Raw genomic sequence first — 24,560 nt, 5'->3', positions numbered from 1 at the left:
TCCTGCTGACACTACATCACTACACAATAATATGAGAGTTCTGAAAGATAGCAAGCTCTGGCAGATGATCACATTAAGGAATTCAAAACACTCGATAACTTGCAGAACAAAATAAGAATGTGCATTTGTACATTTGGCTTTTTTTACTACTACACACAGGATTCCTATCAGCCAATTAAAACATTGCTATTGAAGTCCTTATTCTAAGTATTCTTTAATTACAAAAACCTAAGATACAATGATGCTTCTTAAAATAGTACCTGGCCATGTCACAGTGGGTTATTGTTGATTTCAAGAGCAAGAAAATTTTCTATCACTAGTCTGATCAAGTCAATCCATCTGTACGAGGCACAGCACTGCATAATTTTCCATGAATTGCTTAAACTCATCTCCAGTCTGTCTGCTGGAGTTTAATCTAATTAATTCACAAAGCCATTTCACTAACCTTACAAGCAAGGCTTCTTCTTCCATTTTGAATTAGCATACACTCTGGGTTCTTAATTCAGCCCCAGAGGCCTCCATTTTCCCTCCAGATCTGCACACCTACATTTGTGCATGCTTACATCTTGAAGCAGATTTGCATATGCAAGTATTACATTGTATATGTCAACTTTATGTGCCTGAGAAAACAGGAAGACACTCGACTACGCAATTCACACAAATACGTACAATTGTGCATGTGCCGACACCTCAAATACATGTGCAAAGACTTAGATGCGTGTATTTGGACAGTTTCTAAAAATTTACCATTATTGCCCAGTAAAAATCATGTTTTCTCCTCACATTAATGTCTATAGATGTTTATACAGTTTTATTCCCTGCCTGAAAATCCATCTTATTTAGATTAATAGATTTTAAAGCTACAATGGACTTTTAAATTATCTAGGCTGACCAACTATATAACACCCAAAAGTACATCAATCTAGTCCTTCTAGATTGAGTCCAGTAGGCTAAGTTAATTTAATATGAACATGCAAGTAATAGGCTATATTTAGCTTTACATATTCACTCTTTCTTCTCCTTCCATGTGTAGAAGGAGCCCACAGATGATCACAGGCCAGATACTCACTGGCAATCCAGGCCATTTTGCAGATGGTAGGTCCTATGTCTGCTTCTGTTTTGTGTTCCCTCTAAAAGGCTTCCTAAGCCAGGGAGAGAGGTTGGAAGCCTCTTTTGGTAGAAACTCCTACTGCAGCATGCCCTATAACCTACAATACCTGAATTGAAGGTCTGCTTCTCCCGACGGTGAGAGTGCTGGGTCTGAGATGGCAGGAGGCGCCTGGCGTTTCTGATACTAACTTTCTTATAGTCAATTTCCAAAATGTGACCACTTCTGCTGCACACAAAGCTGAAAAGGTAAAGAGCACACAGCTAGGTGCCTTTGGTCATAATGGGGAAATGAAAGACAGTTTAACAGGAGAAACCCAATCCGCATTTTGCTTCAGTGTTGACCTTTTCAGTGCAAGGACAGAATTAGTTTTAAAAAATGCTGTTTGCCTACCCCAGAGTCTTAGCTCAACGACAGGACTTCGAGTGTCTGACTTTCCACAATACATACCTAACTTTGAAACGTATGACCAGCAGATGGAGTCACACCTTTCCATTCTTTTTTCCTAACCCCCTGAAACAGTGACTACAGAAGAACTTAGTTCAAATTCCATAAACAAAGGAAAAGACAAAGATTACTGGGCCTCAAAAACCTGTAAGCATGTCAACCATCACACAAATAATCTTCAATTAGCCCAAATGCCAAAATAAATTATGGACTTTTTGCCTGGATATCTAAAAACCAGTAAAAATTTTAATCAGGATGCTACTATTATTACTTAAAAGATCAGATTTTTTTTCCTTTGTTATGTCATAAAAGCAGTAAACTGTACTAGCCTTTAACCAACGTATCATTAGGAATATTTTTATTAATTTTTTTGAGTTTGGGAGAGGGAAAACACAAGTTAAAAGGCAGATACCTACATATAGATTGCAACAGAACTTCGTATAAAAATTCAAGTCTGTTTTCTTTCTATTTAGAAGATGTGGGAAGTTCAAACAGGGATTAGGAAAGAGGAGACAGGTGTTACCTGCTACACAGAGCACCAGACTGGTAAAGCAGAAGACCTAGACTATCTCCAGCTCAGCCACTGGCCTCCTAGGTGATTTAGGAGCTAAAGCTTACAACTTTTAGTTTTGGATATTCACTCCAAAACCAGCTAGAGACTAAAAACTAGGCTGCACTGCTAACCTATAACAGAAGGGGACTAAGAACAGCTTGGGGAAGCAAGGCTAGAAATAGATGTTGCCAAATCACAGAATCATCAAAATTAAGGGCTGGAAGGGACCTTGAAAGAGTGAATCCAAACCCCCTGCTCTGGCCAGGAATACTGCTAAGATCAAATGATCCCAGCAAGGTGTCTGTTCAGTCTCCTCTTAAAGACTTCCAAGGTTGGGGACTGCACCACCTCCTTGGGAAGTCTATTCCAGATTCTGGTCACCCTTACCATAAAGAAGTTCTTCCTTACATCCAACCTGAAACCATCCTTTAACAGTTTATGGTCATTGCTCCTTGTCCTCCCCTGGGGTGCCCTAGTGAACTTTTTTTCTCTCAGCTCCCGATATTCACCCCTTACATACTTATAGATGGCCACCAAGTCCCCCCTCAGTCTTCTCTTCCACAGGTTGAACAGTCCCAGATCCCTTAGTCTTTCTTCATAAGGTTTGTCCTTCAGGACCTTAATCATTTGTGTGGCCTTTCTCTGGACCCTTTCAAGATTCTCCACGTGTTTTTTGAAGTGTGGCACCCAGAACTGGACACAGTACTCCAGCTGGGGTCTCACCAGTGCCAAGTAGAGAGGAAGTATCACTTCCTTAGCCCTGCTCATGATGCATTGGGTAATGCATCCCAGTATGCTATTAGCTCTATTGACTACAGCATTGCACTGGCAGCTCACGTCCATCCTGTGATCAACCAAAACCCTGAGGTCCTTTTCAGCCATCACGTTGGCCAGGACATCTCCTCCTAACCTATATTCATGTTTCTGGTTACTTCTTCACAGATGAAACACTCTGCCTTTAATTCTTATTGAACTGCATCTGCATCCAGTTCCACTCCACCCACCTTTCCAGCTTGTCCAGGTCCACTTGGATCCACATCCTATCCCCTAGTGGGACCATTTTCCCTCATAACTTAGTATCATCCACAAAGTTGGCCAGTGTGCCATCATCTAAATTGTTGATAAAGATCAACAGCACAGGGCCAAGAACCGAACCCTGCGGGACACCACTGGCCACCTCCCTCCAAGATGATACAGACACATCCACTAACACTTTCTGGGTTCAACTCCTTAGCCAGTTCCTAGCCCACCTGACTGTGGACTCTGCCAGCCCACAATTCCCCAGTTTTGTTAACAGAAGTGTCATGGGAGACCAGATTGAAGGCCTTTTTAAAATCCAAGTATATGACATCAACCGTGCCTCCCACATCGAAGTGTTCATTCATTACTTAATCATAGGAGACAAGGTTGGTCAGACATGGCCTACCTGCAACGAAACCATGTTAGCTATCCCTCATCATCATGCCTTCTGCTAGCCTCCCCCCTTGATGTGAGGTGGATGCCATCTCTTCCCAACAAGCCTCTATCCCAGAACAGCATTCCATGATCATAAAATCTAAAACCCTCACTGTGGCACCACCTCCTGAGCCTCCAGCTGACCTCCTCACTACAACTGTCCCTCCAGCGGCCCTAACCCCTGACTGGGCGGAAGAAAGGGAAAACTACCTGTGCCCCCAACCCTTTGAGCCCAGGGTTGTTGTTGGCTGTGTCATTTGTGCCCACCTGGATGAGCAGTATGGGGGGTAGTGGTCGGAGGGCCGGATAAGTTTTCAGCTGGGGCAGCCAATCAGCTGACTGGTGGTATCACCCCAAGACCACAATGGCATGCCTGGGCTTTCCCAGCTTCTTGAGACATGCTGCTGGGATCTCCAGGATGTGTTTCTGGAAGCAGGAAAAGTTGGGGTTTCCCAATAGCAGAGACACAACCCTGACATCTCCAGAGTGAAATTATGGAAGCAGGAAACCCCCACAAAATTTAATGGCAGCCCAGAGGCAACAAAAGGCAATGTCTGTTTCCAACCGAAAATCTCTGACTTATGCCCAATTGCTCTTTTAGCAGCTCAGACTGAGGAAAGGACAGAACCACAAACCTCTATGTGGATGAAAAATCCCAGACAGGTTTGGCACATCTGCTATCCAGCTCTGAACTGAACTGGCATAAACAGAATTACAGAGATTTAAAATAATTTATCCTGAAACCTGCATCAACAACTGGCAATCAAAGCCATATTAACTTGCATTTAGTGAGAAATAGCTGTTGAACTTTTAGAGGGAAATACTTGGGAACATTATCATCCTTGCAGACTGCTTGCATTGAAAAGAAGGGGATTTTACCTAAACAGGGAATCTGGATATAAAATATAAAAAGACGAATTCATGATTTAAAGGTGTTCAACAAAATAGCAAGATAACCTGATTTCCCCTGTGGCAAATCCATCTACCAGAAACAACGCAATACGAGCAAGGGACGCCATTGGGGTTTAGACTGCAGAAGAAAGAGAACTGCCAGATCTGGTAATATTGTCTTCTTGGACTCTCAGGCTGGTAGCAGCAGCCTTGGTCTGATGATTAAAATGAAACATAAGCAATTCAACAAGGGGGATACTAATACACCACACCCCAGCCATTGCCAAAAGACAGCTAACAGCAGCCCACAGTGAGATTTTCTGAGGGTCTAACTGGTGAAACATGGAGGGAGCGGGAATTTCTTGTACCATTCTAGGAAATATTTTAAGCTCCTTTGGGGCACTGAAGTCTTAGAAGGGGGGAGAGAGGCTCTTCCAGAACCTTTGTTCCTGCAGGGAGAATCCAGACAAAATGTTACAGATGCTTCTACTGCAGAATGGGATGAGCCAGTCAAAGCCATGACTGCGCAGCCTTCTCCTACTGAATAATGCAAAACTTGTTCTACTAGTGCAGTGGTTTTAGACCTGTGGTTCCCAGACCCATGGGAGTCCACAGACTATGTCTAAGGGGTCTGGTGAAAGATTACCATGACCAATCAAAAGTATGTGATTACCAACACTTACAATTCAAAGGGCTCCACACCTCCATTCTAAATTTCCAAAGGGGACCACACCTCTATTTCAAATTTTTTAGGGGTCCACAAATGAAAAAAAGATTGAAAACCACTACTAGCATATCCAGTTACTCAGGACAGAGGCAGCTACCTCCCTCCTGAGTCTCCTCGTCGCTAAAGAATTAACTGAAACAAATGGATTTGAGGGGAAAAAAATCCTTACAGAGTCCGATCCTCTGGCTCCCGCTCAGGCGAATGTCCCTCCTCGAAGGCCAGATCAGTGAACTCCAGGGAATGGTACTCCCCCAGATTCACTGGGCACGACCGCAGTGTTCCACTCCGCACTCGCCACAGCCTCACATTGTCTCTGCCACATGACACCATCCTGCAACACAAGACTGAGTGAGGAACTAGGCAGATCTCATTCTACCACTCAAAAGGCATGTTCACTCATGGCACCTGACATGGACAAACTGATACCCTGAGAGGAGAGGGTGGCTAACAGTGGTGCCCTGTGCCTGCGTGCTGGAACTCCAGCAGCAAACAAAGTTCTGCCCTATATTGCCTTAGTCCGTGCTATTGTTTTATCCGGTCTTTACATTCCTCCATTTGCACGTTACCTGGTATCATCAAAGAAAGCAATTTTCAAGGTCTGGATGTCTACATCAGTGTGTGCCTTGGCCAGCACGACCACCTCTCCACCATGGTTCACCTGGGCAGTGTTCCACACCACCACCATCTGCAGGGAAAATGCAGTGAACAGCAGAGCTACTGAGACATGGCACTGAGGAGAGTTCAGAGCAAAAAAGGAGAGGAGACTCCCAGCCTTCCACAGCAGCTGAAGTACCCCAGATGCTGCTTCTAAATCTACGTGTATGGGACTGCACTCTCATGCCTTTCCCCTCATAGCTGCTTGCTGAAAAAAGTAAGGAAAAGTCTTTCATGAAAAGGATATAAGACAATGTCACAGACCCTGGTGATTTTCACCACAATAAGCTCATCTTATGGAAAGTCAGAGCTTGCAAACCTATTGGACCATCTGAGGACAGAGCTCAAACCTGAAATTTGAATGCAGGACTTGCACGCTGGGAAAGAACAGAAACCAGCATCTACCTTGGTTGTAGAGACTGTACTGGGGTTGCCAAGATTTGTAGAAGTAGGAAGCAGAACTCCCTTTCATGCCTGCTGCCAGAGCCCAGCTATGCACTGGAGCCACATGATTTCTGACAACACTGTTCTTTATTACAATTTTGGCTACTCCACTGAATAAGTCTCCACCAAATGGAGTCAGATTTAAAAGAAAGTGACAATAACAGACACAACCTTTGTATTTATCCAGGTACACATGTAGCTCTCAGTGATCCTAGTTTTCTCTGCTAAAAAATCCCAAATTCTCTAATAAAAAACATTCAAAATTCTCTTAAAAAAACACCCCCAAAATTCGCATGTTTCCATGATTAAAACAAAACACCACTATATATCGGTTGGACATAATGTTTTGCTATATTTAACATTTTAAAGGAATCTGGAAGCCTATATTCTAAACACCTATATATGGTGGTGTTTCATTTTTTTTTAAATGGATAATCAGAGTTCCCCGTGCGCCCTTTGGTCACCAGGATGTAGGTCTAGCTGCAGTTGTCCCCCTGCTGCTCTGTGGTTCTGAGCCACCCTGATATGCCAGTGCCCTGCCCCTGCCATTGCCCCTCACTCTGAAGCCACAGCCATAAGCCCTGCTGGTGGCCCCTTCACTCCTAACCTGCAGCCCCCCAGCCTTGTCAGTGCCCCTCACTCCTGAAACACAGTTCCCCCCTGACGTTACAGCCCCTCACTCCTGACCCCTAGCACCCTGCTCCCCCCCCCCCCGGTGGGGGGGGGGGGGGGCAGCCTGCAGCTGCCTCCCCCCCCAGCCAGCTTCACACGAACTCGCAGGACTCCAGTGGGGGAAGGGGCGGGGGGTCCTTCAGGGCCAGTGGGGAGTTCTGTGGTCAGGCCACTGGAGGCTGATGCCTGTGCTCTCAGGGACAGGGGGGCCAGAGATGCTGCCCAGGGGAGGGACTGTGGCTGAGCTGCCTGGCACAGCATGGAAGCCCCAGTCTGTGGCAGGGTGGTACCACTGGTGCACAGCATGGAAGCCCCAGTCTGTGGCAGGGGGGTACCACAGGGGTCCCCTCCTTTCTCTAGTCCATGCCAGCACTGGTCTCATTCTGCTGCTGTCCACAAGCAGGAGCCACTGCCACAGCAACCACAGGCTTGAGACCACCTGGAGCCCCTTGCTCTCCTCCAGCTGCCCCCAGCATGGCCTAGACCAGAGTTGCACTTCCAGTCCTCCTTGCCATACTGCAGCCCCAGCCCCAGCCTCAGCCTGTGCTTCTGGCCACACAGCTCCCCATTGCCCCCAAAGGACCTTGCCATCTCCTTCCCCCACTGGAGGGGCAGGTGCCTCTGGGTGTGCTCCACTGGCAACAAAGCCAAGCTGGGCTCACTGGAACAAAGCCAAGCTCTGCCCCACCAAACCCTGGCACCCAGACTCCCTCTCCCAGCACCAACAAGCACAGGCACGCACACCCATATACATCCCCTCCAGACAGTCCCGAAGCCTTGGCCCTCCAAACGCCCTGTCCCATAGACTTACCTGCATCCAGCTACTGGGGCTGCTCCCACCACCCTGCCTGGCTGCATTGTTAGCCACATGTGCACACATGCAAGTGGTGCCCCCTGACTCTAATCGCCCTCCCCTCACTCCCCTGAGCCCCAAGGAGTTTCTTGAAGGCTGGAACGCTGCCAGCCTGCAAGGGAAAACCCACGGTTTCCAGCTTCAAGGAGAAAATACAGGGCTTTTGCCTTCAAAGGGGAAAATCTGCAATTTTCTCCTTTAAAAGGGAAAATCTGCATTTTTCCGCAGGAAATGGAAAACCTGGATCCCTGCTCATCGCCGTGGCATCATAAACACCTAAGCAGGTCTCAGACTGATCAGGGATAGCCAGGACCCAGTTTATGGAAATGTCAGCTTCAATGTAAACACAAAGGATGTGGTAGAAGAGGTGCAAGTGAGTCAACACTCTTCCTTATAAGCCAGTATTGAGAGAATGACCCAATACAGCCTGGGGAGACTAGGTTGTGGACATACCATGTTTCAGAGGAGATATTAAACCAAGGGAGGGCCTGAGCATTTGTAGGCACTGCTGTTCCCATGCCATTTTTCACTGTTACACCTTGCATCCAGGTAATTACATTTATATTCCCCCTGCAGTTTTGGCTGCTCAAGGTTCCCACTCCCTGTGCAACATGTGCGTTTTTGTTCCATGAAAAAGCAGATAAAATTCAGCAACTGTTCTGTTTTTACTATGTGAAGTACCCAATTAGCACAATTACTGTGCAAAGTGTTATTAGTCAGTGATAGACATTTATTTGGATAAAAGTTGCTCTAGTAGCACAAGAAAAAATCCTCAGCATGAAGAGTAGTCAAAATCTGCCTTTGTTGCCTTTGGGATACACTTCATAACACTCCAACATTAACTGCAGTGCAGTTTCGCTGCTTTAGAGCATATTCTAGTTTATGATGCTTATAATTACCACTAATTCACATGACTGGAAGCTACTTAATACCAGGCTTCTTTTGCTGAGAGTCCAGGTAAGGGACACTTTGGGCATCTGCTTTGAATCTCCCATTCCCTCTGGGAACTGCAGCCACACTTAATTTACTGTTGGAACACTCTGAACTTTGCTATTTTGCTTATCAGATGCTCCTAACAGTAGAGTGGTATGACTATAAATTAAGTGCAATTGCAAGGCACCTGGCAACAGAAAGAGGAATACTACTTGCACGACAGACAGCTTATACCAGTGTAAGTGGCTCTCAAACATGTGGGGTCAAAGAAGAAAGGAACATACTCAACCCCTTCAGAAGGTTTACAGCAAGTCCTACAAGACCTAAGTGGAATCACACAGGACTTCAAGGGAATCACACAAGCTGCAATATGTTGTAACTGTGAAGTGCCATTGCTGTAGCCGTGATGGTCCAGGAGATATGTGAGAAGCAGGATGTGTTCAGTAATATCTTTTATGGAACCAAACATGTTGCCTTTTGGGCACAAGCTTGTCAAACATGTCTTCCAACTATACAGTTAATCCAGTAAATGATATTTCTAAATAAATACTGCTTCTCCCTTTAACTGTGAAGTTAATAGATTTCATAGACATTTGGGCTGGAGGGGACCCCAGAGGATTGAGTCCAGCCCCTGCCCCAGGGGCAGGAAATCAGCAGGGATCATAGGATCCCAGCAAGATAAACATCCAAATGTGTCTTGAAGGCGTTCAGAGTGGATGCTTGAACTGCCTCCGGCAGCAGTCTATTCCAAACTTTGGGGGCTTGGACAGTAAAGAAGTTCTTCCTTATGTCCAGCCTGAATTGGTTGTGGCGGAGTTTGTGACTGTTCGATCTTGTCATCCCTTGGGGCGCTCTGGTGAACAGACGTTTCCCCAGATCCCAATGAGCACCCCTAATAAACTTATAGGTGGCCACCAGATCACCCCTGAGCCTGCACTTTTCCAGGCTGAAGAGTCCCATGGCGCTTAGCCTCTCATCATAAGGTCTGTTTTCCTGACCTCTGATCATGCACGTGGCTCTCCTCTGCACTCTCTCAAGCTTCTCCACATCCTTTTTGGGTGGGAGAGCCCAAAACTGGACGCACTACTCCAGCTGCGGCCTCACCAAGGCCGAGTACAATGGGAGAATGACGTCCTGGGATTTGCCTGAGAAGCATCTATGGATGCAAGCCAGCGTTTTGCTCGCTTTACTAGCTGCAGCATCACATTGAAGGCTCATGTTCATCTTGTGGTCAATCATGACCCCCAAGTCCCTTTCATCTGTAGTGCTAACCAGCGTAGCACTGCTGAGCCTATAAGCATGCTGCAGGTTTTTCCTCCGAAGGTGGAGAAAGATGCATTTTTCGGTGTTGAACACCATCAGGTTCTCATCCACCCATTTCCTGAGCCTGTCAAGATCTGCCTGGATCACCCTCCTGTCCTCAGGTGTGGATGCTTTACCCCAGAGTTTGGTGTCGTCAGCAAACTTGGCCAGTATTTTTCTGCCACCAATGTCCACATCACTGATGAAGTTGTTAAAATAGTATAGGCCCTAGAACAGAGCCTTGAGGGACCCCACTGGTGACCACGCACCAAGACGATTGGCTCCTGTAGACCACCATCCTCTGGGTCCTACCGCGGAGCCAATTCCCCAGCCAGCAGATTGTGGTGGGGTGGAGGCCGCAGCTAGCCAGTTTTGCCAAGAGGTGATCATGGGATACCAGATCGAAGGCTTTTTTAAAGTCAAGATATATGACATCAATCTCTTCCCCCTTGTCCAGGTGATAAGTCACCTGGTCATAAAAGGAAATGAGATTGGTCAACCAAGACCTACCCGCAACAAACCCATGCTGGGTATCCCTCAGGATATTGCCTTCAGCTAGCCTGTTAAGGATGGCCTCTTTGATAATCTTTTCCAAGACCTTCCCCAGGATAGAGGTCAGGCTGATGGGCCTGTAGCTTGCCAGATCTACTTTCCTCCCTTTCTTGAAGATAGGCACGACATTGGCCCTCTTCCAATCTTCGGGCACTTCACCAGAGTACCAAGAGCTCTCAAAGATCCATGCCAGGGGCTGAGCTATGATGCTTGCCAGCTCCCTGAATAAAGGGTATATATCAGGGAGTACTCACAGTTTAGCACAATCAAACATGCACACTAGCAGAAAGCCCTTATTAACCTGATAAAAAAAACTTATTTAGTACAGGCTGTGATTCAGGAATGTGAATTTATAGATGAAAATATCAAGAAAGATAGAAAATACTTTAACCAGCTTGTAATAAAAGGATTTCTATATCCACTGTGGAAAGTGTTTCCATAAGCTGTTTAAGGAAACTGTAAGCTGACACTGAATCTTTGAAGGCATCTATCACTGGTTTACCCTGCAGGGTAGCTGCACATTCAAAGATAATAATTAATATTTTGGTTTCACCTGGGTTTCCTCAAAGTCACAATGGGGTCAGATAAGTGCAACTAAAGTAACCCAAGATACTACTCACCGTTTTGCCATGCCCATCCTTCCCAATGCCGCAGAGAATAGATCCGCCGTGAGAAAAGCTGAAAGAGGAAACTGTGAAATTCTGTATCCAGGATTTCAAAGAAAAAAACAGGAACAAGCTGATTTTTAACTCCTCCACAATACAGTGCTCAGCAAAATGCCTAGAACGTACCTGAGGGATGAGACTGAGTTCACATGGGTTTTAAACATGGAGAGGCATTTTCCCTTGTGAAAGTCCCAGAGTCGCACCATGGTCAAGTGCCCTATCTGTGCAGAAGCCAGCATTGTGCTGTTTCCATTGAATGCTAATGCCGATACCTGTGGAAAACACCATACTGAAGAAAACCATCTCCAGCTTCTGTAAGAAGCCAGGACTGAACTAGCTCTAACTACCAGTGCCATTGATCCACCATTGCTCTTAGAACAACTCTCCTTGGGACAGCTAGAAATTGAAGTTGTTGTGATTCCCCCAAAGAAACAAACTGATGCTCTGCTCTACAGTGACATGTACTTGGGACTGGAGAAGCTGGATGCTTTTTTCACACATTAGATACTTGCAATGGTAGCCAGTCTCAGTAGAGCTGCCATATTCATCTTACAATTATTCCAGTCTCACCTTGTCTGTATGTCCAATGAAGAACCTTTGCTCCCCTGTACCAATCTGCATGGTTACTATAATAGCATGACATGGGTAGACCACTGCAGAATTGTTCTGAGTCCACAGAGCCTGCAGGACAAAGGCAAGAGCGACAGCAAAGGGAAAGGAGAGTGCTAGAGATGACCCAAGCTACAAACAAAGACAAGGGCATACCTGTGTCTATACAGGCAGGCATGCACAGAATTATGACATACAGAACATTTGAATCTAGTGCAAATATGCAAGTGTACAGTTTGAGGTGATTACTGTTCCACACAAAAACAAATGCATATTTATAACTGTTGCAGGAAAACTGAGTGGTCAGCTGGCAACACAAACTGATTCTCCTGATCTTCCATCCAAGGCATGCTTAATGATAAAGGAATGTGTAAGTGGGGAATGATCCTTTACTGGCAGAAAGATGGACTAGATAATCCCAAAGTTTTTTTTCAATTGTAATGTTGAACATTAAGAGAACTTTTGTGAAATCCAAGAGGGCAGACTCATAAGGCTACAAGCTGCAGTTTGCTTTTGCATTCTAATGCAGCCAGTTTTCGAAACGCTATATGGGATTGGTGAGCAGACTGGGAAAGGGACATATAATTTCTGAATTTGATGTCCACTGATAAAAGAGCCACATACAGAAATGAACCTTCCCCCCATAAAAAGCTTGCCAACAGACCTGGAGGGATATTTTTGGTGGCATACAGGACAGTTAAGAACTGAATGGAAGTTAGATACTAACTTGACCTTTGTGCTTCTGAAAAAGCAATTAACCTTCATCAGCATATTGCAATTAAATTCTGAATTACCCCTTGACTACTAACCCATTTGGTGCTGTAACCTCCAAAGCCGATAATTGTCCTCAGCTTCAGGATTGGATCTGGCAAGAGTCTCTGAAAGAAGTAGCACTGTCAAACCTACTGACACAAATAAAGCATGCAAGCTCCAAAGTGTACCAATACCACTTGCAATTTAAATCCCAGGGATCTAATCTGTTCCTTCTACCTCAAGACAGTAACAGGTTGTCTCAGTGCCTCCAAACCAGTTTCTTGTCTCCCCCTGATGCAAGGAGTTGTCTCTCCACACCAACTTGCTCACATTAAGGATACACTGTAATCGTTAGGAAGCAAGAACAGGCATTTTACTGAAATCCTGTTTCTAGGAGTTCCACCTCCTCCAGGAACAGAAGCACTGGAGCCCACAGTTAGACTGTGTTCAGTGAAATACTCCCAGGAATGGAATGACTCTTTCCAAGGTGCAGCCAGGTCCTCCCCCAAGGTTACAACCTCTGAAAATTCAAGGGGAAGCTTGTAAAGCTGAAGAACAAGGATCTGATTCTTTACCCTGCAATGAGTCATGCTCCTCCTGGAGAACTCCTCAGGTGCAGTAACCTTCATGTACACGCTCTGGACATATAAAAAAATGCAATATTTTCAGATGTTAACAGTGGGCTCATCTGCATACAAGATAGTTGCTACCTTGAGAACATGACAGTGAGATATAAGGAATGATGTCAGAAAGCTATTCCAGCCATGAGGGCACTACACACCCTCCCCATTAAATTGATCAGCTCAATCAGCCACAGTCAGGGACAGGTGTTCCCACAGATCTTTCCATTGAGTTACTGAACACCAGCTTCAAGCATTCTAGGGATATTCTAGAGAAGAATGCTTCCCATGGTCAGAACAGAGCTCCTGGGCTTTGTATGACTGCCTCTCATGGCCAGGAAGAGTCTGAGTGAGAAAGCTGGGCTCCAGAGAGCTTTTTCTATATAAAGGGTTAGCCCAATGCTCTCTAAATTACCAGTCAAGCCTACACATCAGACTCAGTGAGATATGCACACCAACAAGTTGCTGTCTTTGTGCACAGGCTTGCAGGAGAGACCTGAAAAGGGACTGAGTTGTCCCACATGAATTTTTCCTTGAGCAGGCGTTTATAGATGGAGGCAGGATGTGGGGCTGTGGTAAATCAGCATTGCTGCACTGAAGTCAGAGCAACACCATCTGAGAATCAGATGAGGGATACTCCTGAGGACAGACAAAAAAACAAGTTTCCAGTCTTCAGTGTTAAGCCCTCTTCAGTAATGGAAAAATGCTGTCTTCTCAGAGTCACCCTTAGGGCACACATGGGGAAATGTCAATGAGGCTCTGTTAAAAATTGAGAGGGACTGTTAAGTTATGAAGAGAGTCCAGTGGTTGAGGTCCAGAGATGCATTCCCTCTTACCTCCTCTGAGCCAGTGTCAACAGTATGGATGGTGATGTCGCCCATTTTGTGAGCATAAACGTGAATACCACCATCGCTCATTGCATATGACTGCACAGTTGAGTCTCCAGCAGCCTGTTGTCCTCTTCTCCCGTTTACCTCTGGAGCCCCAGCATTCATTGCTTCAAGAGGTCTGCAGGATGTTAAATGAACCTCGGGAATGCTCTCTGTAAGCAGGGGTGACCGATGAGGCATCTAAGAAAGAAAGAGTAAACAACCAGGAGAGATCAGACCTGCACCACAGTTCCCTACAACCTCCCCCTTGCCACAGGAACTTCATACCCCTGACACTTCACTGTTCTTCATGAAAAAAATATGAATATCATCACCTGAGTCACTGCCAATGGAGGAAGGAAGCAGTTAGGGGACAAGCCTCGGGTACTGCAGACCTGGGTTTAGTCTGTTGCTCCACCACAGATTTCCTCATTTAAGTTAATGATCTCTCTGGACCTCAGATCTCTATCTCTTGAATGGGAGAGACAGCACTACCTTACTGCAGGATAAAAGGACTAAAGATTGTGGGGTGTCTGGATGCTCTGGCAATCAATGCCAGAAAACTACTTAAGATAGAGGCGGACCAACTCCTGTTGTCACTGAACTGCAGAATGCATTAGCAGCAGGACAGCATACAGTTCATGTTGTGAACAAGAAGTAGCTACTCCAAAGACTGAAACATCCTAAATTGATAGGAGATGGGAGCTAGGTATTTGGAAACCCCTGTGCCCAGAGCAGCTACTGGAAGTTGCACTCCCAGGCTGAGAGCATACTCACATCCTTGGGACTGGTTATCTGCTGAATGAGGGACAGTCTATCACGGACAGCTTTGGTGAGTGTCACTGGCCGGGGGAGCTCACGGGTTGGGTCTTCTAGCACTCGACCACCTGGGTTATAAGCACTCTCAGAACAACTTGGAAACAGGCTATATTACAGTAGAGGAAAAGAAGAGGTACATCTACTCTTGGACATATATTGCACAAGACTCTCAGTGGCTGGCCTGAGGAAAACCCATTTCTTTTGCCCCTCAATTTACAAGAACTGGAAGTGCTACAGAGGCAGCTTCTTGACTCAGAGCAGGATGTGCTCTGGGTCATTCAGTAGACACCACTGAACCTTTTAAGACGTGATGTTAATAGGTTCTAATAGAAGCTCCATCAATTTCCCTTGGTGGGAAAACAGCTGCAAGAAGACACTGCAGAAGGTAATCACCAGATGGCCTCAGGCTTGGATTAAAATGCTAGGACCTTGAACAGGGATAGAAGGACAGCATTGCCAGCAGGATCACTGTGATGCTGCTTGCTTTACTACTATCTTCTAACAGGGCTCCAGAATGCAGTTTTCTGGCAATGCTTACCAAATGTATTTGCCAAATAAGATATCTACTACAATGACCTTCTAAAATTCAGCAACAGGTTTAAAGGTTTAAAGATCCCGCATTTGCTCTTATATGGCACATTCACATTGATTTCCCCCTGAAAGAAATCAAGTTGCCCTGCTAGCTCTGGGTATGAGCCGTAAAATATCTGGGACTTACACAAAAAAACCCAGGTAGCTGTTGCCAACAAGAAAGGAAGGCAGGCAAAAGGGGATATCAGCAAGGGGATGTCCATCACCTGATCCCCTTCTGGTGCTCAAGTAATCACTAACAAGATAAAGGATTAGATTAATGGACATACTTTGAATAGAACACTAACATAAAGCATAGAAGTACCAGTTGGTAAGCTTGTCATATCAATAGTGGGTGAGTGGGTGGTTCTTCTAAGGTTTGAGTATTGTTCAATTCAGAGTAGGAGATAAGGTAGATAATTGTAACATGCATAAACAAAGTGTGTGTGTGTGTGGTGGGGGGGGCCCTCAGGCTTTGTTTTGGGTTGGACAACAAGCCAGATAATCTAGAGGCCTGATGGCAGTTTGATGCACTGCTCAGACAGACACCACAGCCTCAGGTCATTCACCTCAGTATTCCTACCTGCTGCAGGCCTGGAACAACTCTTTTGAATTGAGTCATATGGCAGCTTGGAGCCATCAGAGGGAAACCTGAGTAAGAAAATCAGAGGCAATTCATCTTGAAAGAGGGATACAGGGTTCTACTTCAATAATTTGCTGTCAAGTGCAAAAGCTAGCACACAGAGGTAGAGTCACCTGACTGACTCAGTCTGTCATCAGATATGTGAGTCCTATCAACCCCACTCCCTGTCAATACCAACAGATTTCCCATGTCTTGATGCAAAGAGGTGCAATTGGTAATTGTAACAGGACTGAGCCATAGCCTTATGGACTATTCACAGCCTCTGAACCTCCCCTATACTCCTACAGCCATGCCCATGCCTCGCAGGTGGTAATACATTAATTGTTGCAGGGCCCCCAGCCCCAGTCCCATTTAAGGCCACTCTAAGCTTTTCTGTCCCTTTTTGGGGCCTTGGCCTGTTCAGCTTCTACCTCTTTCCACTCTGCCCTAAATGGGGAGGCGGATGTGAAGCCCAGACTGGCTGCGTGTGCCCAGCCCAGGGGTGCACAGCCAAGATGAGGCTGCAGGTGCTGGGACAGGGCTGGAGCCATGAGTCAGACAAAACCTGCATAGCGCCCCAGCCCAGCCAGTGCCTGGCCCCAGACTGCAGCCCTGGCTCCAGTGAGAAAGGCACTGCACTCCCGACACCTTCTCCAGCCCTGTGTGCTGCTACACATTACCCCCACACGTGTGTGTGCATGCACACACCCCCTGGCACCCCTGCCCCCCACTAAATTTCCCTAAAATTATAGTGCTCACTCTATGCAATAACCACCTGCAGTCTGTACCCCAGGGAACCTGCTCTAACTTCTAGTGGCTGGTTCTTCTGCAGCCAGCTTCTGCTAAGCAGCAGCCTCCTGGCTGCTGGAATCATCTCTTCCGCTATAATATGCAGCTCCCTGTGTTATCAGCAGCGATCCCTAGCTGCTTACCCTCTCACAGCTAGCTTTACTCTAGCTGCCCTCAGTCTCAAGTGTGACATTTTCTCTTCTCAAAGCAACAGGAGCCTTAGGCCTCCTGTCATGGTAATGAAATAACAAGGCAGGAAAAAGCCCCTTGTGTAGACCCAATCAAACAAGCAAAATTGCACTTTGGTCTGTCTAGGTTATTCATTTGGGGGGTGGAATAAGCTCCTCTGGTAGCAAAAAGCTCAACTGGCACAACTGGCTTGATTCCAAATGGGCATTAGCTGATGTAATCCGGGTCATCACTCGCAATGCAGATGAAGCCTCTTAAAGCAAAAGGCTCCCTTGAGCCTTTTGGAGACATCAAGACCAACAAGAAGGTTTTTGCCTGGTTATCAATATGGACAAACCCCAGCAAGGAATGAAATTTGGCATTTCTATTGCCTGTCTGTTGTGTCAGAGGCATGGTGTTATCCACACCTGCTCTGGGCCTGTTGATTAGGAACTGGCAGCTCTGCTGCTGGAAGCTTAAACAGCCCTGTCCTGTGCCAAAAATATTAGCTGCCAACAATTAAGGGCTGAAAATATAAGATGTGTTGTCCTTGCACCCCACTCATAGGTAGAACATTAGTAACTGACTGATACAACTAAGGTGGCCAAAGTGTTTCCACTATAATCGCAGACTGATTCAAGTGCTGGCATTTCCTAGCTGCTGCCTGCTTAACTGTGCAGCCCTCCTTTTCTGACTGTAGCTTTTTGATGCACAAGATATAATTGCACATACATAATAACCACACTTACAGATCTAATGGTAGTTCTTGGCATGAGCTATTTCCCTGCTGAAAAGCAGCACTTAGCCAACATACCTAATATAGTCATAGTGGTCATGCCAGCTCTCTCCCTTTGGCACAGGAAAGGCCATTTCTCGTGGTACAGGGGAGATGCCATGGAATGTCTGTTTGGCTTGTCGGGCCTCTGAGAAGGTCACCCCTAAAGGCAAACAGAGACGAGACAATCAAAGAGGATAAACACTCCTAGAATATCTGAAGGTGTCTCCAAGGGGAGTCGCATGGAATTCCTTACAGAAAATTGTCTTTCTAAAGTCTGTCTGAAAAAAGATTACAACTTAGAAAATAAACAGTGATTATAGCAAGTGAACACACCATATCCTTGAAACTTGCAGCTTCCAACAAGGCTGGGTAGTTCAGAGCTTTGTTACAGGAGGTCATCTTTTGTAGCATATAACTGACATGCTCTACAAGAGGATCTGAAACTTGGTATCAATCAGCTTTGCTAAGGCTATCTGCAGCTGTGTGTGATTGGCATTAGGCTATTTTTCTGTTTTCATAGCTTATTGGATGCCTGTGCCATCCATTTATTGAATTCAATCAATGTACTGAATTCACTGAAGTAAGGTTTTTTTGTGCAAAAGCACATTTGGGAGATAGGCCAGTAGGACACATTGCCTGTAAAATTCCTTTCTGCTAATGCACCACAATTTGACAGCCAGCTGGTAGTGCACCTGAGCAATACATCCTGCTTGGGGTGCATGGATTCAAATCCCACTATGGCAAACTCTGGGAGACAGTAAAGTCTAGTGCAGTGGTTCTCAACCTTTTTCCTACCAGGACCCATTTGCAAAGATCCATGGCCTGTCCCAACTCACCCCCCCCTGGCCCTGCTGGTCCCCTGCCCTTCTGGGCCATGCTGGTGTCCCTCACTCCTGACCCACAGCCCCCTGCCCCTCCCCCCCAGCCCTGCCGGAGGGCCTCTCAGGTGCCCCCATCCCACTCAGGCTGGTGCACAGTGGCTGCAATGGCTCTGGCTCATGTGGGTGGCAACTGAATGAGTCTGGCCCCAGCACAGGCTGGAGGGAGAAGGAGAAGAGGCCTGTGGCACCCCACCTGCCCTGGGCTAGGCCTGCCACACCGCACTAGGCAGCCTGGTCATGGCCCTTCCCACCCCCCAAGCAGTCTCTGGGCCACCCTACCCCCACAAGCATGGACACCAGCCCCAGTGCCACCAGCCTGGCCACACAGCTCTCCCTTGCCCCCTTCTCCCGCTGGAAGGGGCTGGTACCTTCCCGCTGCCCCTGCCCTGTCTCAGCTCCTGACCCTTTGAAACATTCTTGCAACCAACTTTTGGGTCATGACCCATAGGTTGAGAAATGCCAGTCTAGTGGATATGGTACTAACAGTGAAGCCAGAGGGCTTAATTCTCACTTTAGGCATTGCTTCTTCTTCATTTCATCTGTTCAGGAAGAGACTGGCTTGCTTATTATTAGGAATACTAAATCCTACATTTGTGCAAGGGCTAGACTAGATGACCTTTGTGGTCCCTTTCAACTTCCTGATTTGCCTTTCAAACAAAGTATCATAGGACAGAAGGGCTACAAGAGACTTCAGGAGGTCTTTTAGTCCAGCCCCTTGCTCAAAGCGGGAACATCCCTGACTAAACCATTCCAGTAAAGTATCTGTTTAACCTGCTCTTGAAAATTTCCATGGATAGATTCCACAACTTCTCTAGGTAGCCTGTTCCAATGCTTGACCACCCTCCTAGTTAGGAAGAACTTTCCGATCTCCATCCTAAGGTCCCTCTGGAAAGAAAATGTGTTAGAAGAAAAAAGTTCTGTGTTAGAAGAAAAAGTTCTCTGTTGCACTGATGATGAAGGTTGGAAAAATCCTGGATTTCAGTGTGACAAGAAAGGACAGCTTTCTGGAAGGACTGGCTGGTGGTTAGAGCACTAGCCTGGGAGCCAAGAGCTGGAATTCCCTCTTCCTCTTCTGTCACTGATTTGGTATATAGGCCTTGGTTTGGGCAGCTGCAGAATGGGAAGTAATACTTCCCCTCACAGAAAAGTGGGGCAATGTAATTCATTAATGCATGAGCAGCTCTCGTCTCTCCCAGAAGGAAGGCACCAAAGAAGGACAAAGCACTGTCATTAGTTGTTCTAGATAATAAGAATGCTTTGATTTCTTGATGTTGTCTCATTTTCCTATTGACTGAGAACTTAAAGTGTAATCACTACAGATATGGCTAAACAGTTTTGGGGGAACCTGGTTTAGAAACGCATTGATGGGAATGGGTTAGGCCCAGATTCCGACATCTTGGCAGGCAGGTTTGCTTTAGTTATACAAAACGTGAGTTGGTTACCTGGGTCAAAGAGCAGGTCACTGGTATAGAGGTTCTTCACCAGTAGGTTGGAGCAGAGTTTGACACTCTTCAGATGGCTGTAGCATCGATTCAAGTACATGGAGAGGATGTAGTGAAGGTCAAGCATCAGAAAAGTCCAGCGAACGTTTGCCGGGGCCACCCCTACCAGATCTACAGATCAGAAATAGGTTGCATCAAAGCTATCACTGAACACTGATAAACTATGTTAAAAAAGGCATAAGCTAGATTGTGCCTTTCTCTAGAGGCACAGAGTGGATGTGTGTGAGAGGATGGCTTAGTACATGCATATACCCACTTTTAGGTTTCTAATGATCACTAAAGCACAGATAAAGATTTGCAGAAGAAAAGTGGCAACTGCCGGCAGGCAGCCAACTACCTGAATATGTATTTCTATGCCTGGCTTTGTGGCCTTCACTCCTGAAAATCTGGATGCCCAAATCCAATTAATATTTTTAGAATCATAGAAAATTAGGGTTGGAAAGGAACTCAGGAAGTCATCTAGTCCAACTCCCTACTCAAGGCAGGACCATCCCCAACTAGATCATTCCAGCCAAAGCTTTGTCTAGCCGGGTCTTGAAAACCTCTAAGAATGGAGATTCCACCACCTCTCTGGGTAACCTGTTCCAGCATTTTACTACCCTCCTAGTAAGAAAATTCTTCCTACTATCTAACCTAAACCTCCCTTGCTGCAACTTGAGACCATTGCTCATTGTTCTGTCATCTTCATATTTTGCTAACTTCAAAAATAGGTCAGACTCATCATCAAATTATACCAGACTATATAACAAAGAAATGGCTTCCTGCTGCCAGCCAACAGCTGGCTAGAAGCGTGATGTAGGAACGTCTAGTAAATTATAACCTAGCTATCTAAGATAGCTACCTATCCTAGCCTAACTGCTGATGTTATTATTATTCATATAATACACTTAATCCTTTCTTGACTCAAAATCCTGAGCCAGAGAGTTCCACAGGTTAATTTTATAATGCGTAAAAGGAAAATAAAAGATTCATAGAATCATAGAAAAGTAATAGGGGTGCACTGATAGAGATTTTCTTGGCTGATACCAATAGCTGATTATTAACCAGGCATATCAGCCGGTACTGATCCAATAACCGATTTATAGGAGCACAGCTCAGCAGCGTGCAGAGCAGTGCCCTGCAGTAAAGTCTGTGGAGAGGAAGGGGAGTGGGAGGTAGATTGAGGCTACCACAGTGAGAGAGAGAGTGGGGCAGGGGCAGGGACTAGAACTGGGGATGGGGGTGCTGCCCAGTCAAGGCAGTGAATGGTATGCCAGGGTGGGAAGCAGGACGGAGCCACAGGCGGTTCATCCAAGGGATCAGCGTCCTGGTGCTTAAAAATGGCGGCAGCAGTGCTTGAACTAAAGCTTATCAAATGAGCTTTAGTTCAAGCGCTGCTGCCACCATTATTAAGCATGGAGACACTTTTAAGAGCAGAGCCTAGCAGGGTGAGGGCAGATGTGGGCTGCTTACTGTAGACTCGAGGCTCTCCGCCCTGCTGCTTTTGCCCCAGGAGCAGTGTGCTGCATCCCCAGCCCGCCCTGCAGCAAGAGGCACAACTCACTGTGTCCCCTGCCGCTGGGTGGACAGGAGGCACGCAACCAGTGCGTGGCTCCTGGGGCAAAAGGTAGCAGGGCAGACAGCCCCAAGCCCACAGCGAACAGCCCGCTTCCACCCCACACACAAATCTGGGGGGCGACACATGCCCCCCATGCCTCCCCTGGGGGATGTGCACAATGGCAGGAAGCCACCCCCCCCTCTCCACCCATGTCTCCCAGACAAGCTGCCTGTGGCTCCATCCCACTCCCTGCCCTGGCCCCAAGGTCCCATTAACTGCCCTGGCTGGGCAGTGTCCCCCAACCCTACCCCTACTCCCCCCCTCACCATTGGGGAGGGGGGGGGGGGGGGGGGGGGGGTCGGGTCGGGTCTTGATCTGTCCTCACCCCATGCCCTTTCCCCTCCACAGACTTACTTGCAGGGCACTGCTCTGCATGTTGCCAGGCTGCATGCCTGGCCATGTGTGGCTATGCACATTCATGCATCCAGGGGCCCTGGCCAGAAGGCATATTGTATTTATCGGTACATTACTGGCTAAACCAGCCAAAAAAAACCAATAGCCAATAATGTTCATTTTCCTTTTATTGGTGCCAACCTGATATGGCACCAATATATTGGTGCACCTCTAAAAAGTAGGGTCATCTAGTCAATAGGTCATCTAGTCCAACCCCCAGACTGAGGCAGGACCATCCCTATCCAAACCATCCTATAAAAATTCATAATCTAATCTCTTAGTAAAACTACCATCAACCCTGACACAACACAAGACATAATACCCTAACCTGCCCCAGGTAAAGCAGGGGCACCACGGCACTTTTAAAACTTAGTGTTAAAACCATTTAAACACCAACTTTCTCAATATGCTTGAACTTGTACTTAAATGAAACACCACAAAAAATTAATAGAATAAGTCCACTCCTAGAAAGCTCAGGTCATAAATGATTATAGCAATAGTAGGACAGGATTGTTATTTTGTCTTTGTAAAGGTGTTCACTGTTATCCCTTCACTGAGGAATCAGCCTAACTCATACCACCAGACACATTCTTTTACCTCGCTTGGAAGTCTTGCCAGTACTCTCATACACTGATCCTTTGGCTGCTCCACAGATGAACGGAAACTGAAGCCATGTAGCTGTCGATTTGAACTCCTTAAAAAGGTTGGAGAAGGAGATGCGGACGACCTGGCTATCCTGAGAACAGAGTACTGTGTTATTCACCAAGCAAGGAATACAGGGAAATGCTACAGATAAGAGAGTCTGGTAACTTGGTCCACATGACTATTTACATTGACCCACTTTGCCCCAAGAGACTACAACCAGCTTATCTTGTGGGCTGTCCCATACAATGTGACCAGTGGCCAGAAAGAACATATACTGAGGTCATAGAAATGGATTATGAGACTTTATCTTGAGTCCACAGATTTCATATTAGAACATGAATCAAACGAAGTCCAGGGCAGTCGCTACTGACAATAAAACAAGCTTCCATATTAAGTAAATTAAGAGCTAAAGGACTGCCGGGAGGTCTCTGAACCTAGAAGTAAGGCACACAAAGATGTTCAAGAAGTCATCCCTCCTTTTCAGTTCCATTCTGAAAACACTACAGCCATTTACAGCTAGCGTTGGCAACTGTTAAAAGCGACTGGCGGCCACTTGTGACCCAGCTGCTGCTGTAAGCCATCAATCTACTCTGTAGCACCTCCCTTGGTACACCACCAAATACCACTGATTTCTGTAGCCAACAACAATGACAAGTAACAAATTCAGCAGTGAAAGTACACAGAAGCTGCGGTAGTTGGGGTGAAAGAACAGCTGTTGGCCCAGAGTAAGAAAGGTAGGGGCAGTCACTTGCTGGATGCTGTGGAGGGGGATCAGAACCCCAGGCAGAAGAATGCACAGTGCTGGGCAGAAGTCCCTCTGCCACCTCAGGCTCCAATCTCTTCATAGGCGAGATCTGGCACATGGGCTGTAGGCTGCCAACCCCTGGTCTTTGGGACTTCTGCCTGAGAGACCTATAGCAGAAGATTACCTTGCCATAAGACAGTCCATGCTGTGCAGCTCTGTTCTGTGTTCAAGCTCTTACGAAAAACTACCATATTCCAGGCATCCCTTGCTCCTCTACTCATGTGAGAGCATCAGTTATACTGAAGACCATGACATGGATGCACACACACACACTCACTCACACACCTCTGTGGTGACATCCAGGTGCACAACAAAATACTTGTTGGGCATGGGCCTGAGAAGCAGATAAAAGTAACGACCAGTGAGCCCCAACGACTGCGTGCTGGTCTTAGGCAGCTGAATGTAGTTACTGGCAGGAACGGACCCTCGGATACGATACACTGTTCCCTTCAGCATCTTGTCCTGAGAAAAGCAAATGTGCATTAATGCAAAGTTTTCTTTCAACATAGGAAAGCAAAGTGCAGATATTGCGGTGGCAACCTACTGTTTGCCCACGCAACACATGCAATGACATCTGCTGGCTTTGGCTTGGAGTCTGGGACGTGACAAGATCAGTCTACTGGGGCGCTGGAGCGCAGGGACTGGGGAACTGTGGGATCCTGCCTCGCGGTGCTCCAGCTTTCCAGTACAGACCTCCAGTACCGACCAGGACTGCAGATGCTGTGCTCCAGCCACCTGCCTCTCCCGGCAAGGGCCTGATGCCCCCAGAGGACCACAGCAATCCCTGTGTGAGGAACCACCGCATTTCCTACTGCTTCAAGGGGCTGCAGGCGAAGGCAGGGCCAGGGCCGTCCCACCCGGGGCTTGGGGGGGGGGGGGCCGGC

General features: G+C 46.6%; 1 protein-coding gene across 1 annotated transcript in view; it reads right to left on the bottom strand.

The window, feature by feature from the left end:
* WDR90 (WD repeat domain 90) overlaps positions 1–24,560 on the bottom strand; it is a 60,625-nt gene that overhangs the window by 33,430 nt on the left and 2,635 nt on the right. Inside the window, exons 2-16 of the mRNA XM_006015591.3 lie at positions 23,962–24,138; positions 22,824–22,962; positions 20,177–20,347; positions 17,890–18,013; positions 16,080–16,147; positions 14,885–14,994; positions 14,075–14,308; positions 13,194–13,256; positions 12,675–12,743; positions 11,827–11,937; positions 11,383–11,528; positions 11,212–11,269; positions 5,748–5,866; positions 5,351–5,512; positions 1,218–1,348 (exon numbers count right to left, since the gene is read on the bottom strand). Of these exons, the coding sequence (XP_006015653.1) occupies positions 1,218–1,348; positions 5,351–5,512; positions 5,748–5,866; positions 11,212–11,269; positions 11,383–11,528; positions 11,827–11,937; positions 12,675–12,743; positions 13,194–13,256; positions 14,075–14,308; positions 14,885–14,994; positions 16,080–16,147; positions 17,890–18,013; positions 20,177–20,347; positions 22,824–22,962; positions 23,962–24,138 (1,882 nt within the window). The remainder of the gene's footprint in view (positions 1–1,217; positions 1,349–5,350; positions 5,513–5,747; positions 5,867–11,211; positions 11,270–11,382; positions 11,529–11,826; positions 11,938–12,674; positions 12,744–13,193; positions 13,257–14,074; positions 14,309–14,884; positions 14,995–16,079; positions 16,148–17,889; positions 18,014–20,176; positions 20,348–22,823; positions 22,963–23,961; positions 24,139–24,560) is intronic.

This window comes from Alligator sinensis, unplaced genomic scaffold, assembly GCF_000455745.1.
Source record: "Alligator sinensis unplaced genomic scaffold, ASM45574v1 scaffold404_1, whole genome shotgun sequence".
Taxonomy (NCBI): domain Eukaryota; kingdom Metazoa; phylum Chordata; order Crocodylia; family Alligatoridae; genus Alligator; species Alligator sinensis.
The sequence above is the reverse complement of the archived record's forward strand: the minus strand, read 5'-3'. Positions and strand labels throughout refer to the sequence as shown.